At 42.8% G+C, this 18,289-nt stretch overlaps 1 protein-coding gene across 5 annotated transcripts in view; it reads left to right on the top strand.

Annotated features, from left to right (window-relative positions):
- The window catches only part of NRP1 (neuropilin 1), a 151,263-nt gene that overhangs the window by 101,179 nt on the left and 31,795 nt on the right, over nt 1-18,289 (top strand). For all 5 annotated transcript variants that reach the window (XM_055428093.2, XM_088844151.1, XM_055428098.2 and 2 more), the window contains 3 exons: nt 4,797-4,952; nt 8,690-8,834; nt 17,179-17,510. In XM_055428093.2, the coding sequence (XP_055284068.1) occupies nt 4,797-4,952; nt 8,690-8,834; nt 17,179-17,510 (633 nt within the window). The remainder of the gene's footprint in view (nt 1-4,796; nt 4,953-8,689; nt 8,835-17,178; nt 17,511-18,289) is intronic.

The raw sequence follows: 18,289 nt of genomic DNA, 5'->3' as shown, positions 1-18,289 counted from the left end.
CATCAAACTTAGATGTGAAATCACACCCATCTTCCAATTAAAAATAAAGCAGCTGTGAAACAATGGTATTCTTTTAAAATAAGAAAACGGTGATGGGAACAGGGCTGACTGGATTTAGGGAAAGCAGGTTAATTATGGTAATTGCATGTCTAAATTTTTACAGAAAGAAAGGAAATATTGTTTAGGACGATGAACCCTCCAAAACACAGAGGGTTACCATTGTATAGAACTTCTGGGGGTTGTGTCTTTGTCTTTTCAGCTGCCTGTCTTGGGTTGCCAATCTTGTCTGTTAGACTGTGAGGTTGGGGAGAGCTCATCAGAATTCAGAAAGCTAACCCACCAAGAGTATGGCCAGATTTTGAGTAGTGTTCATGACAACTGCTTATTTTGGCTTCCAAATGAGCAGAGAACAATCTCTTTAGAGATCAATCCATTTCTTAACAAATAATACCTATAGGGATGAGAAACATGCTAGGTTGTTAGTGATGTTATTTCATTCATTCATTTCCTTCCCCTTGCCTCTGCTCTTCCCATTCCTCCTTTTCTCTAGAATATTCTCTCCCTTTTTTGTCCACTTGTAACTACCATTCATCCTTCAGTAGGTGTCTTAGACATGGAAGTCAACTTTGAGATATCTCCAACTCCCTAGCTCCCTTCCTCCATGCACTGGCCCATCCTATAATCTTGTTTGTGTCTCCCATTCTTGCTTCTCTTTGTATCTTCATCACTTAATACAGAACTTAGTGGAATATTGATACTAAGTGTTCACTGGATAAATATCAATCAAGGGGAGTAGAAATGTTCACAGGCAACATACTGATTAAACAGATGATTCTACAACCAGACTCTAGAATACCATGAAGCCATTGAAACTGATGGTATAGAAAAATATTTTTGCCATAGAAATATATCCATAAAACTAAACAAAAAGCAGGTTATCAAATGTAGAGGTAATATGACCTTGTATTGGGATGACCAAAAAGTTTTTTCGGGTTAAAAACCTGAACGGATGTTTTGACCAACCCCAAAATAATAAAACATATATACAACAGTCACATATATTTTGCATAAGGAAAAAAAAAACTCTGGAAGACTACTTTCAGTGCTTATTCCCTATCGGTGGTCTTATGGAGGTTGCAATTTCTTCTTTAGTCTCTTCTGTATCTTAGGAATTTTTAATAAACATCTGTCACTTTTCTAGATAGAAAAACAGATACTCCTTAAAAGAAATCTTAAAGGTCTGGATGCAAGTATAGGAAAAACACAATATATTGACTTGAGATATGGAGAACTGAGCATTGCACTAAACATCCTGAGGTTAGAAATGACTTATTCTGCCCACCAGGCCAAAAAAAGGAAACAATCATGTGTGGTCAAAGAAAAGAGGAAATGTCCGTTTAAGTCAAGAAAACTTTATGTGTGAAGGTACAAAGGCAGAAAAAGCATATCTTTTAGGAAGAACAAATACTTGATGTGGCTGGAAGATACATTGAAGGGAGGTGGATGTAGCAGGTGAGACTGAAAAGGTAAATCTCAAACTTCCCTGGTGGTCTAATGGTTAAGGCGCCATGCTTCCAATGCAGAGGGTGCAGGTTCAATCCCTGGTCAGGGAACTACCATCACACATCATACTGCAGCACAGCCATAAAAAATAAAAAGGTAGATCACAGCAACGTCATGATTAGCAGAGATGGTTTCAACCCTGAGAAAGGTAGGCAAGAGTACTGGAGTGGGTTGCCATTTCCTTCTCCAGGGGAACTTCCCTACCTGGGGATCAAACCCAGGTCTCCCACAATGCATGCAGACGCTTTATCCTTTGAGCCACTAGGGAAGCCCATAAAAAATAAAAAGGTACATCAAAGCAATGTCATGATTAGCAAAGATGGCTTCAATCCCGAGAAAGGTGTAAATACCCAGTAAGTCGTTCTGGGTCTCCCTACAGATACCTGCAGAGTGAGCAGCGGTGCTTCTGAGACTGATAGTTATCTATCTCCTCCCAAACTCTCTCAGGCACTGACAGTCACTTTTAGGACATTCCACAAAGGTCCCCAGGGAAAAAGGATTTAAGAGAAGCTCATGGTATTGGCACCCCACTCCAGTACTCTTGCCTGGAAAATCCCATGGATGGAGGAGCCTGACAGGCTACAGTCCATGAGGTCGCTAAGAGTCGGACACGACTGAGCGACTTCACTTTCACTGTTCACTTGCATGCATTGGAGAAGGAAATGGCAACCCACTCCAGTGTTCTTGCCTGGAAAATCCCAGGGACGGGGGAACCTGGTAGGAGGCCGTCTATGGGGTCACACAGAGTCGGACACGACTGAAGTGACAGCAGCAGCAGCAGCATGGTGTTGCAAGTGAGAATTTCCAGTACTGGGCTGTGTCTTGTTAGAGTTCTGGGTTCCTTTCAGTTTTAATTGCAATGGTTCAAGTCCCAGCTATAATTATTTGGTTGTCATTCATCCTTTCTAAACCCAGTGGCAGTAATGTTAGAAAGAAAAATGAAATGAAATTTCAAGTATCCCAGTGCAGTAAGTAAGAGAATCTTCAGAGTTTGAAAGCATAGCAGGAAACCTCATGCAATTATGAGGGGAGGTTGTGAATGCATTTCATTGTTGTTAAAAAAATATCTTTTCTTCTTTATGAGTGATTCATGCACATGCTTTGGGGCCTTTCAATTTGGGACTTTGGATATTTCTTGCATTAGGCATCTGGTTAATTCCAGTCAATAGATCCTTCCTTTAAAGTGGGTTGTTTCTAGTGCTAGGATTCTTCTAGTTGACCACCAGTTAACTTCTTATCCTAAGAACAAAATTTTAAAAATAGGAAAAAGACAACTAGAGCATGAAGTTCTAGAGCTCTTTCTAATCAGCCTAAGCTGCATATGCACTCTCGGGAAGTTAATCTTTTCCAAACCAAAGAACCATCTGTAGGTTTGACTGAGTTTATTTGCACAGCTCTGCTTCGCGCTCCCTTGAAAGTCAAGGTTTTAAGGGCTCTTCGGGTTGAAGTGGATTGGGTATTGGGCATGAGGGCATGACTCAGTGGACAGTTAATAAAGCCCTAAGTGTTCTGAGAGCATTTGAAAACAGTTGAAATTGTTCAGTGCAGCCATGTCTAGAGTAGCCATTAACTTTCAAGTTGCAGCATTAAGAAATCAGTGAGTTTTTGCAGCAACCTAAGATCATCTGATTTTTTGTTTAGAACAGAATTAGATTTAGGGTTGCCAGATCACATCCAAAAAAGAACACCCAGTAAAATTTGAACTTCAAGTAAGCAATGAACCTGTTGTTAGAATGTCCCAAATACTGCATGGGCTGTATTTATTTTAAAAACATTTGCTGTTCATCTGAAATTCAGATTTCACTGAATATCTTGTATTTTTATTGGCTAAATGTGGTAAATGGGGGCTGCCTCCCTTTCTGGAATGTGTACACAAATTCATACAAAGTATTAGAGTTCACTTTTGAAAAAATGCAAATTTCAGTTATCAAGTATAGGCACTTAATAAAAATATGTTGGATAAGTACTTATTTGTTATATTAAGATTTAGATCATATCTACCATTATCATCTCAAAATATGTATTTCTATTAAAGGTTGCTCCTTTTTTCTTTTAAATCTGGTGAAAGCATTTCAAGCCTGGACTTTACATCTTTAAAATCAGGATAATGAAATAAAGATTGTTTTACACTGAATAGTATCCCCTTCCTTTTTAGATGAAATCTCCTATTGTTGAATTGTGTGCGTTCAAGTTGGCTTCTCTGTGGAGGGGCTGTTGCTGTTTTTGGTCTTGGTTCAGTTTTGAAGGAATTGGCAACATGTTGATTTAACTGCTCCAAGAGCCTTCAGGAAAAAGCAATTTGGGGAAGACAATAGCCATTCTTCAGGAGACAGGTTGTACATAAAATGGAAATTTTTAGTTGTTTATGGCCCATGGGCACTGAAGGGTTAATTGAAATATTGTTTCCTGAGAAATGGGTTGTCATGTAGCAACTGGAAAGAAGGATACAGAAGTTACAGTTGGGGAAGGGGGTATGTTTAGGGTTTGGGGGGGTTGTTTTTGTTTTTGTCGCCATTTTCAGGGGAAACAACCTCTTACTACTGAATATACTGTTGAAATATCTTGTTAGTGTTAATCAGTCGTAACATGCAATTACTTTTTGTGAACATTATGAAATATTTTACCAAATATTTGTGCTTCGTTTCTTTAAATCTCTGTGTTATACAGAAATACAATCTGGCCATTCCAGATTACAAATCTATGGCCCGTTTCCCAAAGCACAGCACGCACAAGTGTTTTCAGAGTCAGGATGGTTCCATTCCGCATCCTATTTAGAAGGAGGAAGGTTGCTGCAGAGCAACGGGAAACGGGATCGTGTTAGACTCCAGTTCTAGTCCAGGCGTCTCCATAACCAGGAGGGGAGCTTATGTTGTTTGTCTTGGTTTTCTGTTTGTAAAATGACATTTATTAACGTGCTGTTTTTCGAAAGTATCATTAATCTCTTAGAAAATACAGTCATATGATATTGGACCTGGTTTTCTCTTTTGTTCCACGGATCAAGCAATCTTGGTTGCTGGTTGCAAGGATGAGAAAGTTCTCTTCCTGGCGGTTGCCAGCTAGGGCAGTGGCTGTCTTACCATATCGGAGACTTTCTTGGGGATTTGATACTGATGGAATTGGAGTCTATTGACCCCAGGTGGAGAAAGACTACATCATGATACCTGCAGGAAAAGATGCTCCACGTTACAGAGGTATCAGGATGGGCAACTGATCAGGCTTGTATTGTCTTGTAGGTAGACCTGGGCCTTCTGCGCTTTGTCACTGCTGTCGGGACGCAGGGAGCCATTTCAAAAGAAACCAGGAAGAAATACTACGTCAAAACTTACAGAATAGACATTAGCTCCAATGGGGAAGACTGGATCACCATTAAAGAAGGAAATAAACCTGTTGTAAGTTTGTCTGCCTCCTCTTCCACTAATTCAGTCTTTGAAATGGATGATCAATTTTTACTTGTTTGTTTGGGAGCTTGCTGTCTGGCCTGGCTTATTTTTGAATTGATTTAAAATGAAAAGTGCAATTAGAAGTTTAAATCTGACCAAGGGGTCTCATGTTCCCAGATCCAGAAGCCAAAAGGAAATTATACGGATGTTTCCAAGAAAAGTCAATACCAGCCAAATTAAGTCAGACTCAAGAATCGCTTTAAACCTCCCACGGGGACGTGGGCTATGCATAGGATAAACACCGTCCCCTTAGAACCCTTGGAGTTGTTTTGTTTTGTCTTTCTCCCTGTTTCCTCATTCTCTTTCATAGATTAATTCTTTCTTCCTCTCTGTAATGGGCTGGGTTTTAGAAGACTCCTTTTCATCTACCCTCTGCGCCTCACAAACTAATTTACAAGTGTATTTGGCTGCTTCTGCGCAAATGAACAGAACTAAAGGTGTTCTCTCAGATCCCACGAACGACACGCCACCTTCTCACTGCTTTTTGTTGAGGAGGCCACACCGTGCCCTGTCCCCCAGGCGCTCTGTCCTGAATTATTTGGAGCTGTTTTTCTCAGCCTGCTGTTTATTTGAAGTTACGCTTGCTCTGAATTACTAATCAAGAGATTACTGAGAGCTCGTGCTTGCCGTTTCCCCAAAATTAAAAGCTCGCCCTGGAGGCTGAGTGAAACATGCAGAATTGATGAGAACGGTAGCAAAGATCCAGGTAATTTGGAATTCTGGGTTCCAGAAGAGACCAATTAACATGTCCTTGTCTCTCTTTGGAGCATGTATGGGCTTAAATGTCTCCTTCTGGGTCTGAACTGAGAAAGGCCTCCTTGGTGTGAAGTGAGAGGGCTATTAATACCCTTTGAGGGACTTCCCTGGTGGTCTAGTGGTTAAGACTCCGAGCTTCCAATGCAGAGGGCACAGGTTCGATCCCTGGTTGGGGAAATAAGATCCCACATGCCCAAAAAAAAGAAAGAAAGAAAAATCTATCCTTTGACTAGCTGCAAAGCTGCAGGTCTCACTTAGGGCAGGCAGGAAGGCCGCAGCCATAGAGATGCAGCCATCTGTGGGAGGAAAGTTCTGTGGACTGGCCAGCTCAAGGCCACTGTCCTGCCCTAGAGGACATGGAGCAAGATGGAGGAAAAAATCCTCACAGTCACTATTGGTGCAGATCCTCTGAGTAAATTTTGACCCTGAGTGTCATGGCTTGTTTTTGTTTTGGAGTCATTTTTTTGAAGGCCTGCTTTAGTTTCAAACAAATGAAAAAACACTAATGCCAAGGACACACCAACAAACAGAAGAACCCGAGAGAGTGGGGAGGGCTGACTCAGCCTTCAGGCCTTCTCTTTAACCAGTGAGCGCTCTTTAGCCAAGACCCCTCCTCAGCCATGGCCCACAGTTGTCCACGTGTGGGTGTGGAGAGCACACCGGGGCCGTGGGGGTGTCTGACATGGACACAGCTCACAATCAGTGTCACCTTGGCACACAGAGGGTTCTAGAATAGGAGACGAAAAGAATAAAAGGTCAGGAAAGACCGGGTGTGTGTCTGAGCCCTTTCATTGAACCTGAATGAAATCCCCACGTCCACCCGGAGTCCAGCTCTTGTTGCCTTGGTCTGTACTTTGGGGTCTTTCGGCATGCCCCTTCCCCTCCTTTCCTTGGGAAGAGCTGGCCATACGTACATCAGCAACAGTGGCCTTTGACCAGCAGATCCAGCAGCTTTTTTCTGTTGGTGGCGTGTGTGTTCTCACCTGGTTTTCAGGAAACATAAAATGTCCTCGGGGTAAGCCAGCCTGTGGCCCCTCCCTGAAGTGGACCCCCCTGGCCCTGAAACACTCGCTTGGGAAACTCTGCCCCTTCAGGCAGGTCCCCGTTATTCATCAGGACACAAAAACGCAGTCACACAGATTGCTGCCCAGAGAGATTTGCTGAAGTAGGACAGAAGTCTGAAGGCCATCACAGGGCTTCCCTGGTGGTTCAGTGGTTAAGAATCCACCTTCCAATGCAGGGGACATTGGCTCAATCCCTGATCAGGGAACTAAGATCCCACATGCCATGGAGCAACTAAGCCCAGGCGCCACAACTACTGAGCCCACACACTGCAGTTACTGACGCCCCTGGGCCCCAGAGCCGGTGCTCCAAAACAGGAGAAGCCACCGCCAGGAGTAGCCCTCGAGCGGCAACTAGAGGAAAGCCCACACAGCAACGAAGACCCAGCACAGCCAGAAGTACTAAGTAAATAAATATTCGTTTATAAAAGTAAATAAATGAAGGCCATCACAGGCTGGGATAAATTCCGACACTACATCGTCTCCAGAGAGGGATCCGGCTAACATCCAACTTAGTAAAACGGTTGACCGCCTCCCATGGAGCAGGGCTCTTAGGCTAAATGCAGTAAGAACTTCAGCCCGACCCATAAGCTCCTTTCCCCCGGGGGATGGTGGTCCTCCTCCGCAGACTCACCAGGGGGTCTCTCGCCTCTGATGGCCCCCGTGGTGCGCTTGCTACACAAGGCCTGTGTCTGAGACACGGTGCTTTTTACACAGCTGTCTCCACTGTAAGCTGGGGTAAAATCCAGGGACGAGGAGGCTTTCAGTCCCACCTGAGACAGGTCGAGTGGCAGAGGGTTCCCCGTGGCAGACAGCCCCCGGCTCCTCAGAGATGTCGCCAGAGGACACTGCGTGGCATCCTGCCCAGGCTGAGTGGCCCCCACGGATACTTGTGGGAAACCAGTTCGTGACTGGCCCTCATTACACTGCAGCTACATGCCTCATCTTTCTTAGAAGAAAATGACTCATTTTTAAAACGAGAAACAGAAGCCCTGGGAAAACTGATTCTCCATTGCATATTACGTATAACTCAGTTTTGATCTTGACCACTGACACATAATTTTACCAACCCCCCCCCAAAAAAAATTAGAGTCATTCATTAATGTCAGGGATAAGCTCTTCCATCAAGAAATGGAGTTCAAAGCGAGGAAGCTCCTTGACCTAGGGCTGAACATAACCTAGAATTTTCAAATAGCCAGATCCTACATTGAACTCAAAAAGCACTCCTTTGGGAAATTCCTGGGAAAGTAAAACAGTGAAAGTTCCCATGAAATGTCCACCGTATTCTGTAAGTTCTTTTGATAATGTTAATCATTTCCCCACTTTTTTAGATAACTGCATGTATTCTTTAACAAATGCTATCTTTGTAATAATAGTTTTAGAGGCTCCATCCTCTCAGAAAATTGATTAGGACAACATTTTATATGCTTTCCCTGGTGGCTCAGCGGTAAAGAATCCACCTTCAATGCAGGAGATGTGGGTTCAATCCCTGAGTCAGGAAGATCCCCTGGAAAAGCAAATGGCTACCCATTCCAGTATTCTTGCCTGGGAAATCCCAATGAACAGAGGAGCCTGGTGGGCTACAGTCCATGGGGTTGCAAAGACTCGGACACAACTTAGCAAATAAAAAACAAAAATCCTCTCGGAAAACTGAATAGATGATTAGGACAACATTCTATTTTAGACATAATTATTATCTGATTGCCATCATTTGGAAAAATAACATGACAAGTTATTAACACCACCTCAACCATGGTAAACAATGAAGAGATTGTAAACAATTTGACAGGCACTTGTGAAAACATATTTTTGCATTTGTCTTTAATCTGAAATGTCTGTTATTAAAGGGCCCTTTCTCTTTCCATCTAGATCTTTCAGGGAAACACCAACCCCACAGATGTCGTGATTGGAGTTTTTCCCAAACCCCTGATCACTCGATTTGTTCGAATCAAACCTGTGACCTGGGAAACTGGCATCTCTATGAGATTTGAAGTCTATGGCTGCAAGATAACAGGTAAGATGGAAGATCACCTGGTTTTTAATCTATGTCAACTTTTAAACATAGGGAGAGTAGTTTGATATAAATGGGGTTGGTCATTTTCATTTGATAATTAAGAGCATATGCTTTGGATTTAGACAAAAGTGAGTTCAAATCCTACTTGTACTACTTACTCTCCAGCTGATTTCTTGGGGCCGTTTACTACCTTTCAAAGCTGTAGTTATCTCACCTGGAAAACAGGCATCATGGTGTACACCACTCAGGGTTGTTGTGATAGTGAATTAGCTTATGAATATGAAGCGCTTACACAGGCTGGCATGTGGTAGGTATTTACAAGGGGTGTCTTTCCTCTAGGCAGGTTCCAGGAAGACCAATACCTTCCCTTTCATCCTCCATCTCCTGGTTACTCCATACTGACTGTTACTTAGTAGGTTTACAATAAATAACTGTTGCTTGAAATGTTCTTCACCTGCTTTGTCTTTTTTTATTGGAGTATAATTGCTTTACAGTGTTGTATTAGTTTCTGCTACAACAAAGTTAATCAGCTATATGTATACATATATCCCCTCCCACCTGACCCTCCTTCTCACCTACCCCCATCCCGCCCTGTAGGCCATCACAGAGCACTGAGCTGAGCTCCCTGTACTGTGCAGCCGCTTCCCACTAGCTATCTGTTTTTATACATGGTAGTGTATACACGTCTTTTTAATCTTGAAGCTGACCTCATTAGCGACAGTTCAGGAGGAGTTTAATTTATGGAGTTAATTTATTCTCCTTTTACTCACTAACTGCCCTGACAACTTTCTCTTAGGTTTTGGCTCAATACATGTCTATCTTTCATTGAATGCATATACTGACATCAATATTAGAAATCGATCTGTCAATATTTCTTGTTTTGGAGTTTGTTTCTTCTGACGTTAATAGGACTTTAAGAGTCTCTTTTAAATTTGGAAGAAGTAGGTGGATTATATCCACTTGAGAGGTGAAGATGAGGTACTGGGCGATTAAGTGGCTGAAAAGGTAGGCAGGTCAGGACAGAGCAGGAAGTAGAAGAAGGATCCAGTTAGTCTCACTGTGTTTCTATGGCAACCAGAACTGCTCTTACTCTTCCTGTACATCCACTCTGTCTTCTGAAGTAAACAGCAGTCACATCTCAAATAGCTTTCCATGTAAGTAAACTACAAATTTTTCATTAAAAAAAGTAGTGTAACCTCCATCGAATGCAAAAAAACTTCAAACACAGAATCAGTAACTGATTCACTACAAAGTAATTAAAAGTGAACAACATTTAAAGTCTGTCAAATATCTGTCATGTGATGTCAGTATACATATTGAGAGCATTTAATGTCTCATTCCATGAACGCCAACACTATTGTTTTTATTTTTATCCTCTTTAGGACAATTATTTTTAGAGAAGGAAAGTACTGACTTCTGAAGGGAAAAAAAAAAATCACCTGGGCAATTTTCCATGAAATTACAAGCAATTTGAAGAAGTCGAGTTGACTCACTGGAAAAGACTCTGATGCTGGGAAAGATTGGGGGGCGGGAGGAGAAGGGGATGACAGAGAATGAGATGGCTGGATGGCATCACCGACTCTATGGACATGAGTTTGGGTGAACTCCGGGAGTTGGTGATGGACAGGGAGGCCTGGCGTGCTGTGATTCATGGGGTCACAGAGAGTCGGACACAATTGAGCAACTGAACTGAACTGAACTGAACTAAGGAGGAAAAAAAAAATGCTTTTGTTTACAGTACAGCCCATTTTGGAAAGTAAAAACTGACATTTGATCTCTTACCCAAATTTTATTTCCATCTTAGAGACAGACTTGTTTATTGTTTTAGAATCTAAATATTTAGAAAGTTCAAGGCCTTGGAGGCAGGCATTGGGTGGAGAGAGGTTTGGAGGGAGAAAAGGGGCAGTGTAGGGTTAGATATAACCTTGGCTTTATTCTTGATCAGCAGATACAGAAGAGAAGGTTCTAGGTCATTTTCAGGGCATTACAAATGTAAGCGACTACTTGTAAATTCATAGAAACAAGGTCATTTGAGGGCAGGGTGGAAATTTCTGTCCCATTCCTGTCCCATTCCTCCCACCTCATGTCACTGTACCAAAAAAAAAGGTAAACTTCATAAATGCATTAGTGTGAATTCTGAATTTCTAGCTCTCCTTTTAATTAAATAAAATACTTGTTTAAGCCTGAATTGCTCTTTCTCATTTTCACAAGGATTTGCATGAGAGATAATTCTAGGAGCATGAGTCTTTATATATAAACAAGGGAAACTATTTATTGGATTTTTAAAAAGTCAAATGGCCTTTTAAGCAAACATAGATGTCTATAGGGCTTCCCTGGTAGCTCGGCTGGTAAGGAATCTGTCTGCAATGCAGGAGACCCTGGTTCAATTCCTGGGTCAGGAAGATCCCCTGGAGAATGGATAGGTTACCCACTCCAGTATTCATGGGCTTCCCTGTTGATTCAGACGTTAAAGAATCTGCTTGCAATGTGGGAGACCTGAGTTCAATCCTTGGGTTGGGAAGATGCCCTGGAGGAGGGTATGGCAACTCACTCCAATATTCTTGCCTGGAGAATCCCCATGGACAGAGAAGGTTGGTGAGCTACAGTCCATGGGGTCACAAAGAGTTGGACGTGACTGAGTGACTTAGCACAGCCCAGATGTCTGAAATACCACGTTTTAATATTTTCACATCTGATTTGTTCTGTTTTACAGTTATTTTAAGTAGCTCTTTTTTTTTTTTTCAAATTACATACTGCCACTCTCTTAATCATGACCCCTAATGTGTTTTGGATACTTTCTCTCAAGACAACTACAACCTCCGAATAACTGATCAAGGCAGGTTTTTAGAGAGGCCAGCCTGTCATAACGATGGTCACACAAAGAGAAGGTGTATAGACTTATCCAAGCTTCACGCTAGGCTGTCCACTTAGTGACTGAATGACCATGGACAAGACCCACGGTCCCTCTGGTCTCCATCTCCTGCTCACTAAGATTAACTTAATTCAGCTGTAATAAGATTAAGCGAAAGGATGCGTATAACACTTGGTTTAGAGTAAGTACTCACTAAACAGTACCTGGTATATTAAACAGTGTGTGGTGCTCAGTCAGTTGAACCTGCAACAGGCCCCAGCAAACAGAACCTCTAATGAGACAATGATATCACTGTTTGCTCAGTGTTACCAGAGGAGATAATTTTCATCTTTTAGAGATCATGGTCCCCTCAGTGAAGACTGATAGAAAAAAGCACGAGACTGCAGGGTTCCTGTGGGTCTGGAAGCTCCATGAAAGCAGGGGTCGTGTTTGTCTTCTTTTCCATTGTGTCCTGTGTGCCTGGAACATAATACTCTGGACACACTTATTTTTTTTTTTTTTTTATGAGCGAATGAGCAAATTAATGAAGTACAGCTTTATTCATGTTTTCCTACAAACCAGTGACTGGATTGCAAAATTTGACCCTCTCCTCTAGAGTAGGCAAGCCCCAACTCAATCTGGATTTAAAAAAAAAAAAAAAAACACACATTAAATTAAAAGTTACCATGAGAATATATCACTTGAAAGTCTCCAGAGCTCCCAAGGTCTAAAGAAGTTTTTCTGTTCAGAAATTATTTGCTAGAAACATAGCAATCCTGTAATAACCAGAGTGTACGACAATGGGTCACCATATAGAGAGATAAGGACAGAATTGGAGCAAGTCATCCTGCTTTGTAGGCAACTGACAGAGGAGCATTTGCATTATTTTGACAAGGCAGACTTCATGCTTTTGGAAGAGAAACTGGTGAAGATGCCCTTGCTGTCTGAGAATACACTGCAGACCATGTGGGCTTTTTCGTTTACCAGAAGTTAATTAACTGGGGCTTCTGCACAGGTCAGTGTGTGCCTGTGTCGAGCAGAGTTTGCAAGGATGATCTTGAGCCCTGCAACATCCATCCATAGGTACCTTCTGAGTCATCAGGGAAGATTAAATTATGCTTATTAAGGTTCACCCATCAAATGCAGTCATTGTCTTCTCATTCCTTGAAAACCAGTTAACTAAGTATTTGATTTACCAGTATTTCTGTTTTCCCATTAAATCTCAGAGATTTTATTGTAAAATAATATGAATGAAAATAACCATTTCCAGAGGGGAAAGGAGGTAGGAGTGTGTGAAACTGGTGAAGAGAATTAAGTGGTACAAACTTCCAGATAAGGCCACAGGGATGTACTGTACAGGATAAAGAGTATGGTCAATAGTATTGTAAAAACATTGTATGGGGACAGATGGTTACTAGACTTACAGTGGTAATCATCTCATAATATATGCAAATATCAACTCACTGCAGAGTACACCTGAAACTCATGTAATGTACATCAATTGTGTTTCAATTCAAAAAGAAAAGAACCACCCAATTCCCCATCATAGAACTCACTTCCCCCTCCCATCTAAGATTGATTTTAAGGTTTCTAAACAAGGTTGCCAAGTGAAATGCAGAATGTCCAGTTTACTTTAATGCAGATAAATGACAGAGAATTTTTTAGTGTAAGTATGCTCCCCATTCAGTATTTGGGACAAACTGGCTTCCAAGTGGAAGTTCAGCCATAAGGAATCCACCTGCAATGCTGGAGATGTGAGTTCAATCCCTGGGTTGGGAAGATACCCTGGAGAAGGAAATGGCAACTCACTCCAGTGTTCTTGCCTGGAGAATCCCAGGGACGGGGGAGCCTGGTAGGAGGCCGTCTATGGGGTCACACAGAGTCGGACACGACTGAAGTGACTTAGCAGCAGCAGTGGCGGCTAATCCACCACCACCACCATACTGAAAAATTATTTGTTGTCATTTGAAATTTGAATTTAGTTTGGCACCCTGGGTTTCTGGTGTTGCTGTTTTAGATTATTTGTTCACTAAATCTGGCAACACTGTTTCCAAAGGATGTGAGATGGAGCCAGGCTTTAACAAGGCACCCTGAACCAGCCTGCTGTGGATGAACAGAGCTAGAACTTAGCATCTCCTTCAAACATTGAATTGTTAGTGGAATCTTTCTCCTAACCGTGGCTAAAATTGAGTCACTGGTTTTGAGTCAAAGGAAAGTCAGAGTGCCTCTTCCTTGATCTTGGATGAGGCCATCTGACTGCAGAATGGCGGTGTTGGCCGATGCAGGCTGGCATCAGGAGGCTTGTGGATGCAAGGACCGTGCCCCCACAGCTCTGCATTAGAGAAGGGACATTCACCTGGTGAAGCTTCTTCTCGCCTTACAGTATTCAAGTTAATTTTGTTTTTCTCCAAAGGGTAACATCTGGTATGGATTACCAGCTACACATTTTCTTCACAAAAGTCAGTTTTGAGTCAGACAGGTGTGACCACAGTGACCAAATATGTGACTTCTATTTTTAACACTATAATTTCATAGACCCTCAGTAAAATCGCTTTTGTCAATCTTTTCATAATCCTCATTGAATTTATTCTTGGTTTCCAGACCCCAGCCTGAAGCAAATACTGCGGCTGAATTACAGGAAAGGGTGCTTGGGGAGAATGGCAGCTGCCTTTTATTGTGTTAATAAGCTGATTCATTCAACAAATATTTGTGGAGCAAATACCACGGATAAAGCAGGGCACAAGGACTCATAGAAAAGTTTTTAATATGACTTGGTTCACAGCCTCAAAGAACTTAAAATCTGGGGAGGCAGGTAGCAAGCAAGCAACCCAAGGGACTGAATATGGTCAACATATCTGAGACATGCAGGTGGAGAGCTAGGAAGAGTCCCAGAAAAGGAAAACCACGTCTAGTTGGAGAGATCAGAAAAATTGAATATATAACATAAAATTTTAAAACAGGTCAAAATTTTAAGATAGTGGGAAGGGCAAAGTGATGGGAAATTCTTTAGTGGAGGGGAGAATGAGAGGAAGCCTCCAAGTACCACTACCACAGAGGTGAGGGAGTCCTCCTTCACTGAGGAGAGACTTGCAAGGCCATGGTACCAAAAACCTGGCACACGAGGTTTAAGTAGGTGCATAATTCCTAGATGAGCAGGCACTGACTTTTTAAGTAAAGAAATGACATGATCTGAACTGTAGAACTCAGGAGGTAAGCATCTGATTTAGAAAATGTCTGAATCAGAAAGTGTCTAATTCATTCTCAAGGGTCAGCTGATAACAGGGAGAAGGCTTAATTGCATTAGACACATGCCTCTCATTTACAATGGTTAAATTTTCAGCTAAATTTTGATTTATGCAGAACGGGGTTGTTAAAAAGAAGAGTAAGTTCTTCTTCCTGGCATGTCTTGGATGGAGATGTACAATTTTGAAAAGAGAATAACTGAAGTGTTCAACATTTTGTTATGAAGCCACCAATCAATTAATCAGTGATTGATACTCCCCTTCTGCTCAGAAGCTCCTTGGTCTACTGTAGGAGTTTAGCAAGATCTATGATGCTGAGTTGACTCACTGGAAAAGAGTCTGATGCTAGGAGGGATTGGGGGTGGAAGGAGACGGGGATGACAGAGAATGAGATGGCTGGATGGCATCACCGACTCGATGGACATGAGTTTGAGTGAACTCCGGGAGTTGGTGATGGACAGGGAGGCCTGGCGTGCTGTGATTCATGGGGTCGCAAAGAGTCGGACACGACTGAGCGACTGAACTGAACTGAACTGATAATGCTGTTCATGGTCTTGGAGGAATTTACAATCTGATTATGGACACGATTCCCAATCTTAAAACATGGAGAGAATAGCTTAATGCTAAGCTCTGTGCTGCTTCCTGTACATGTAGCCATATTTCTGAGAACGGAGAGTTCAGGATAAAGGCGAGAGTCGCTTGAGAAATTTCCAGAAACAGCAGTAAGCTGGATTTGAATGTTTGGGCAGAACTTACCTCCATCCACAGGAGGATAAGCGGGTAGCAGGAACATTTTGAACAAAGGCAATGATAAGAGTTATCTCTATGGTATATGGGAAAAAAATAGATTCCTATCAGTAATAGGAAATAAAATTAGATAAATAGGGTGAAGCCAAAATGAGGGTGTTGAAAGCCAGAGAGAGACTGTTTTATAGAATACCATAAATGATGGAAAGCCAGGGAGATTTTTCAAAGATCTTGCTCTTATTATTGTGGTCAAATATACATAACATAGTTTACCATTCTAACCATGTTTAAGTCTACAATTTAATTGCCTTCAAGAGTCACATTAGTGTGCAGCCATCACCACAATCCACCTTCAGAACGTTTCATTATCGCAAACAAACTCTGTACCCCTGAAACTCTGTGCCCATGAAACACTAACTCTCCATTCTCCGCTGCCCCATTTCTGGCAACCACCATTCTACTTTCTGTGTTTACGGAGTTGACTCTTCCAGGCCCCTCATTTCAGGAGAGTCATGCAATATCTGTCCTTTGGTTTATTTTCCTTAGCAATGGAAGATTTTTGAGCATGAGAATGACACTGCAAAAACAAAGTTATGAAAAGTGACATGGGTGTTGTTGATTCAAAACTGGTGTCTGAGAGGGTAGTCTGGAGATCATTCAGCATGTCGGCCTGAGTGCTTAGATCCAGATGATGCCAAAAGAAATGAAGGTCGCAAGGCATATCGAGGACACTTTTTTAAATGAAAATATGACAGGATTTGGTAGCAGAACAGGAATGGAAAATGCAAAATCAAGAAAGACAAGGATAACTAGGCAGGAACTAGCTTATGGGTGATTCCACCCATTAAAGTGAAGAGCTGGATAAAGGGATTCAGTGTTGAGTGGAAAGGACTGTTCTTGTTTGGACTTGGGACATTGAGGTGAGGATGGGATACTGCAAAGTTCTGGTGCAGTTAGAAACAGGGGTGGGGGGGAAATGGGCCCTCTCCTTAAGCATTCATTTCAAAGGCTCCCCCCAACACCCTGGGGTGGGGGGACCCTCCTCCCTCTTCAAGCTGCCTCAAGCACTCTGTTTCTCTTCATCTCATCATCTTTTTGTTTTTGTTTTGGCAACTTTGCTGGTATTGGGATTACTGATTTCCACAATTCCAGCCCTCCATTAACTGAACCTCTAGTCAGTTAATGGGCTGTACTTGATCTAAGAATAACTTCCGGATACCAAAGGGACTGTCAGTAGGTTGACTTTACACTTGGAAGAACTCAGAAAGGATGAAATGACTGTTGCTATTGAAGATTTTTTAATTGGACTGTTGGGTGTAGGGTGGGCAGTGCAGAAAGAAGAGGGCAGGGAGGGGGGAACTTTGGTTTCATATCAGATGGTCCAGGCATTTACAAATGTACACGAATGGGGACAGTCCATGTCTTTACTCAATAGGGTGGATTCTCTTTCTAAGCATGGAGACTTCAAATCCTGTTACGTTTGTCTATTCCGTTCCCCGCCTAGATTATCCTTGCTCCGGAATGCTGGGCATGGTGTCGGGACTTATTTCCGACTCCCAGATCACAGCGTCCAATCAAGGGGACAGGAACTGGATGCCTGAAAACATCCGCCTGGTGACCAGCCGCTCAGGCTGGGCACTGCCCCCCGCCCCCCACCCGTACGTGAACGAGTGGCTGCAGGTGGACCTCGCGGAGGAGAAGATTGTGCGGGGAGTCATCATTCAGGGGGGCAAGCACCGGGAGAACAAGGTGTTCATGAGGAAATTCAAGATCGGGTACAGCAACAACGGCTCGGACTGGAAGATGATCATGGATGACAGCAAGCGCAAGGCCAAGGTGAGGCCTGGGCTGGGGCGGCGCCGGGAAGGGGTGGGGGGCTCCCTGGTGGCCTTGACTTGAATCAAGGACCCTGGCCTCTTCCTGCGGAAGCATCTCTCTCATTTCCTGAAAGCCGTGGGATCTGCGGGGGCGAGGGATGGAATCTGTAAGATGCCAGGGGAGACAGGAATGAGATGCAAAAAGCGTGGCTGAGCATCTCATCACCGGTCACCTTTCCTTCCTTCAGGAAACAGCAGGTGACTCAAGGCTCGGGGAGCGGGAGGCTGTGAGAGTGGGGCATGGGCATCGGGCAACCTGGTAGGAACATGCACTCCCTCCGAAGATCCTTCATCGTCTCCAGAGAGCACCGGCTGCCAGCCCCCTTCTACCACGAATCCCTTGTTAAATGTATTTTTAAAATTCCTTATTGAATGAAAGAGTCTTTCAATTCTATACTGTTTTACAATTTTCTAAAGTTCCATAGAAGTGAAAGTGAAGTTGCTCAGTCGTGTCCAGCTCTACATGACCCCATGGACTGTAGCCTACCAGGCTCCCCAGTCCGTGGAATTTTGCAGGCAAGAGTACTGGAGTGGGTCGCCATTTCCTTCTCGGGGGATCTTCCCGACCCAGGGATTGAACCCGGATCTCCCACATTGCAGGTAGCTGCTTTACCGACTGAGCCACCAGGGAAGCCCATAATTGGGCTGAAATCCACATAACAGAAAAATTCCCATCATAACCTTTTTTTAAGTGTAACCCATTCAGTAGTGTTAAGTACATTCACACTGTTGTGCAAA

Source organism: Moschus berezovskii, chromosome 15, assembly GCF_049115385.1.
Source record: "Moschus berezovskii isolate FMDL1 chromosome 15, NW_MosBer_1.0, whole genome shotgun sequence".
Taxonomy (NCBI): domain Eukaryota; kingdom Metazoa; phylum Chordata; class Mammalia; order Artiodactyla; family Moschidae; genus Moschus; species Moschus berezovskii.
Note: the sequence above shows the minus strand (reverse complement) of the source record. Positions and strands in the feature narration are given on the sequence as shown.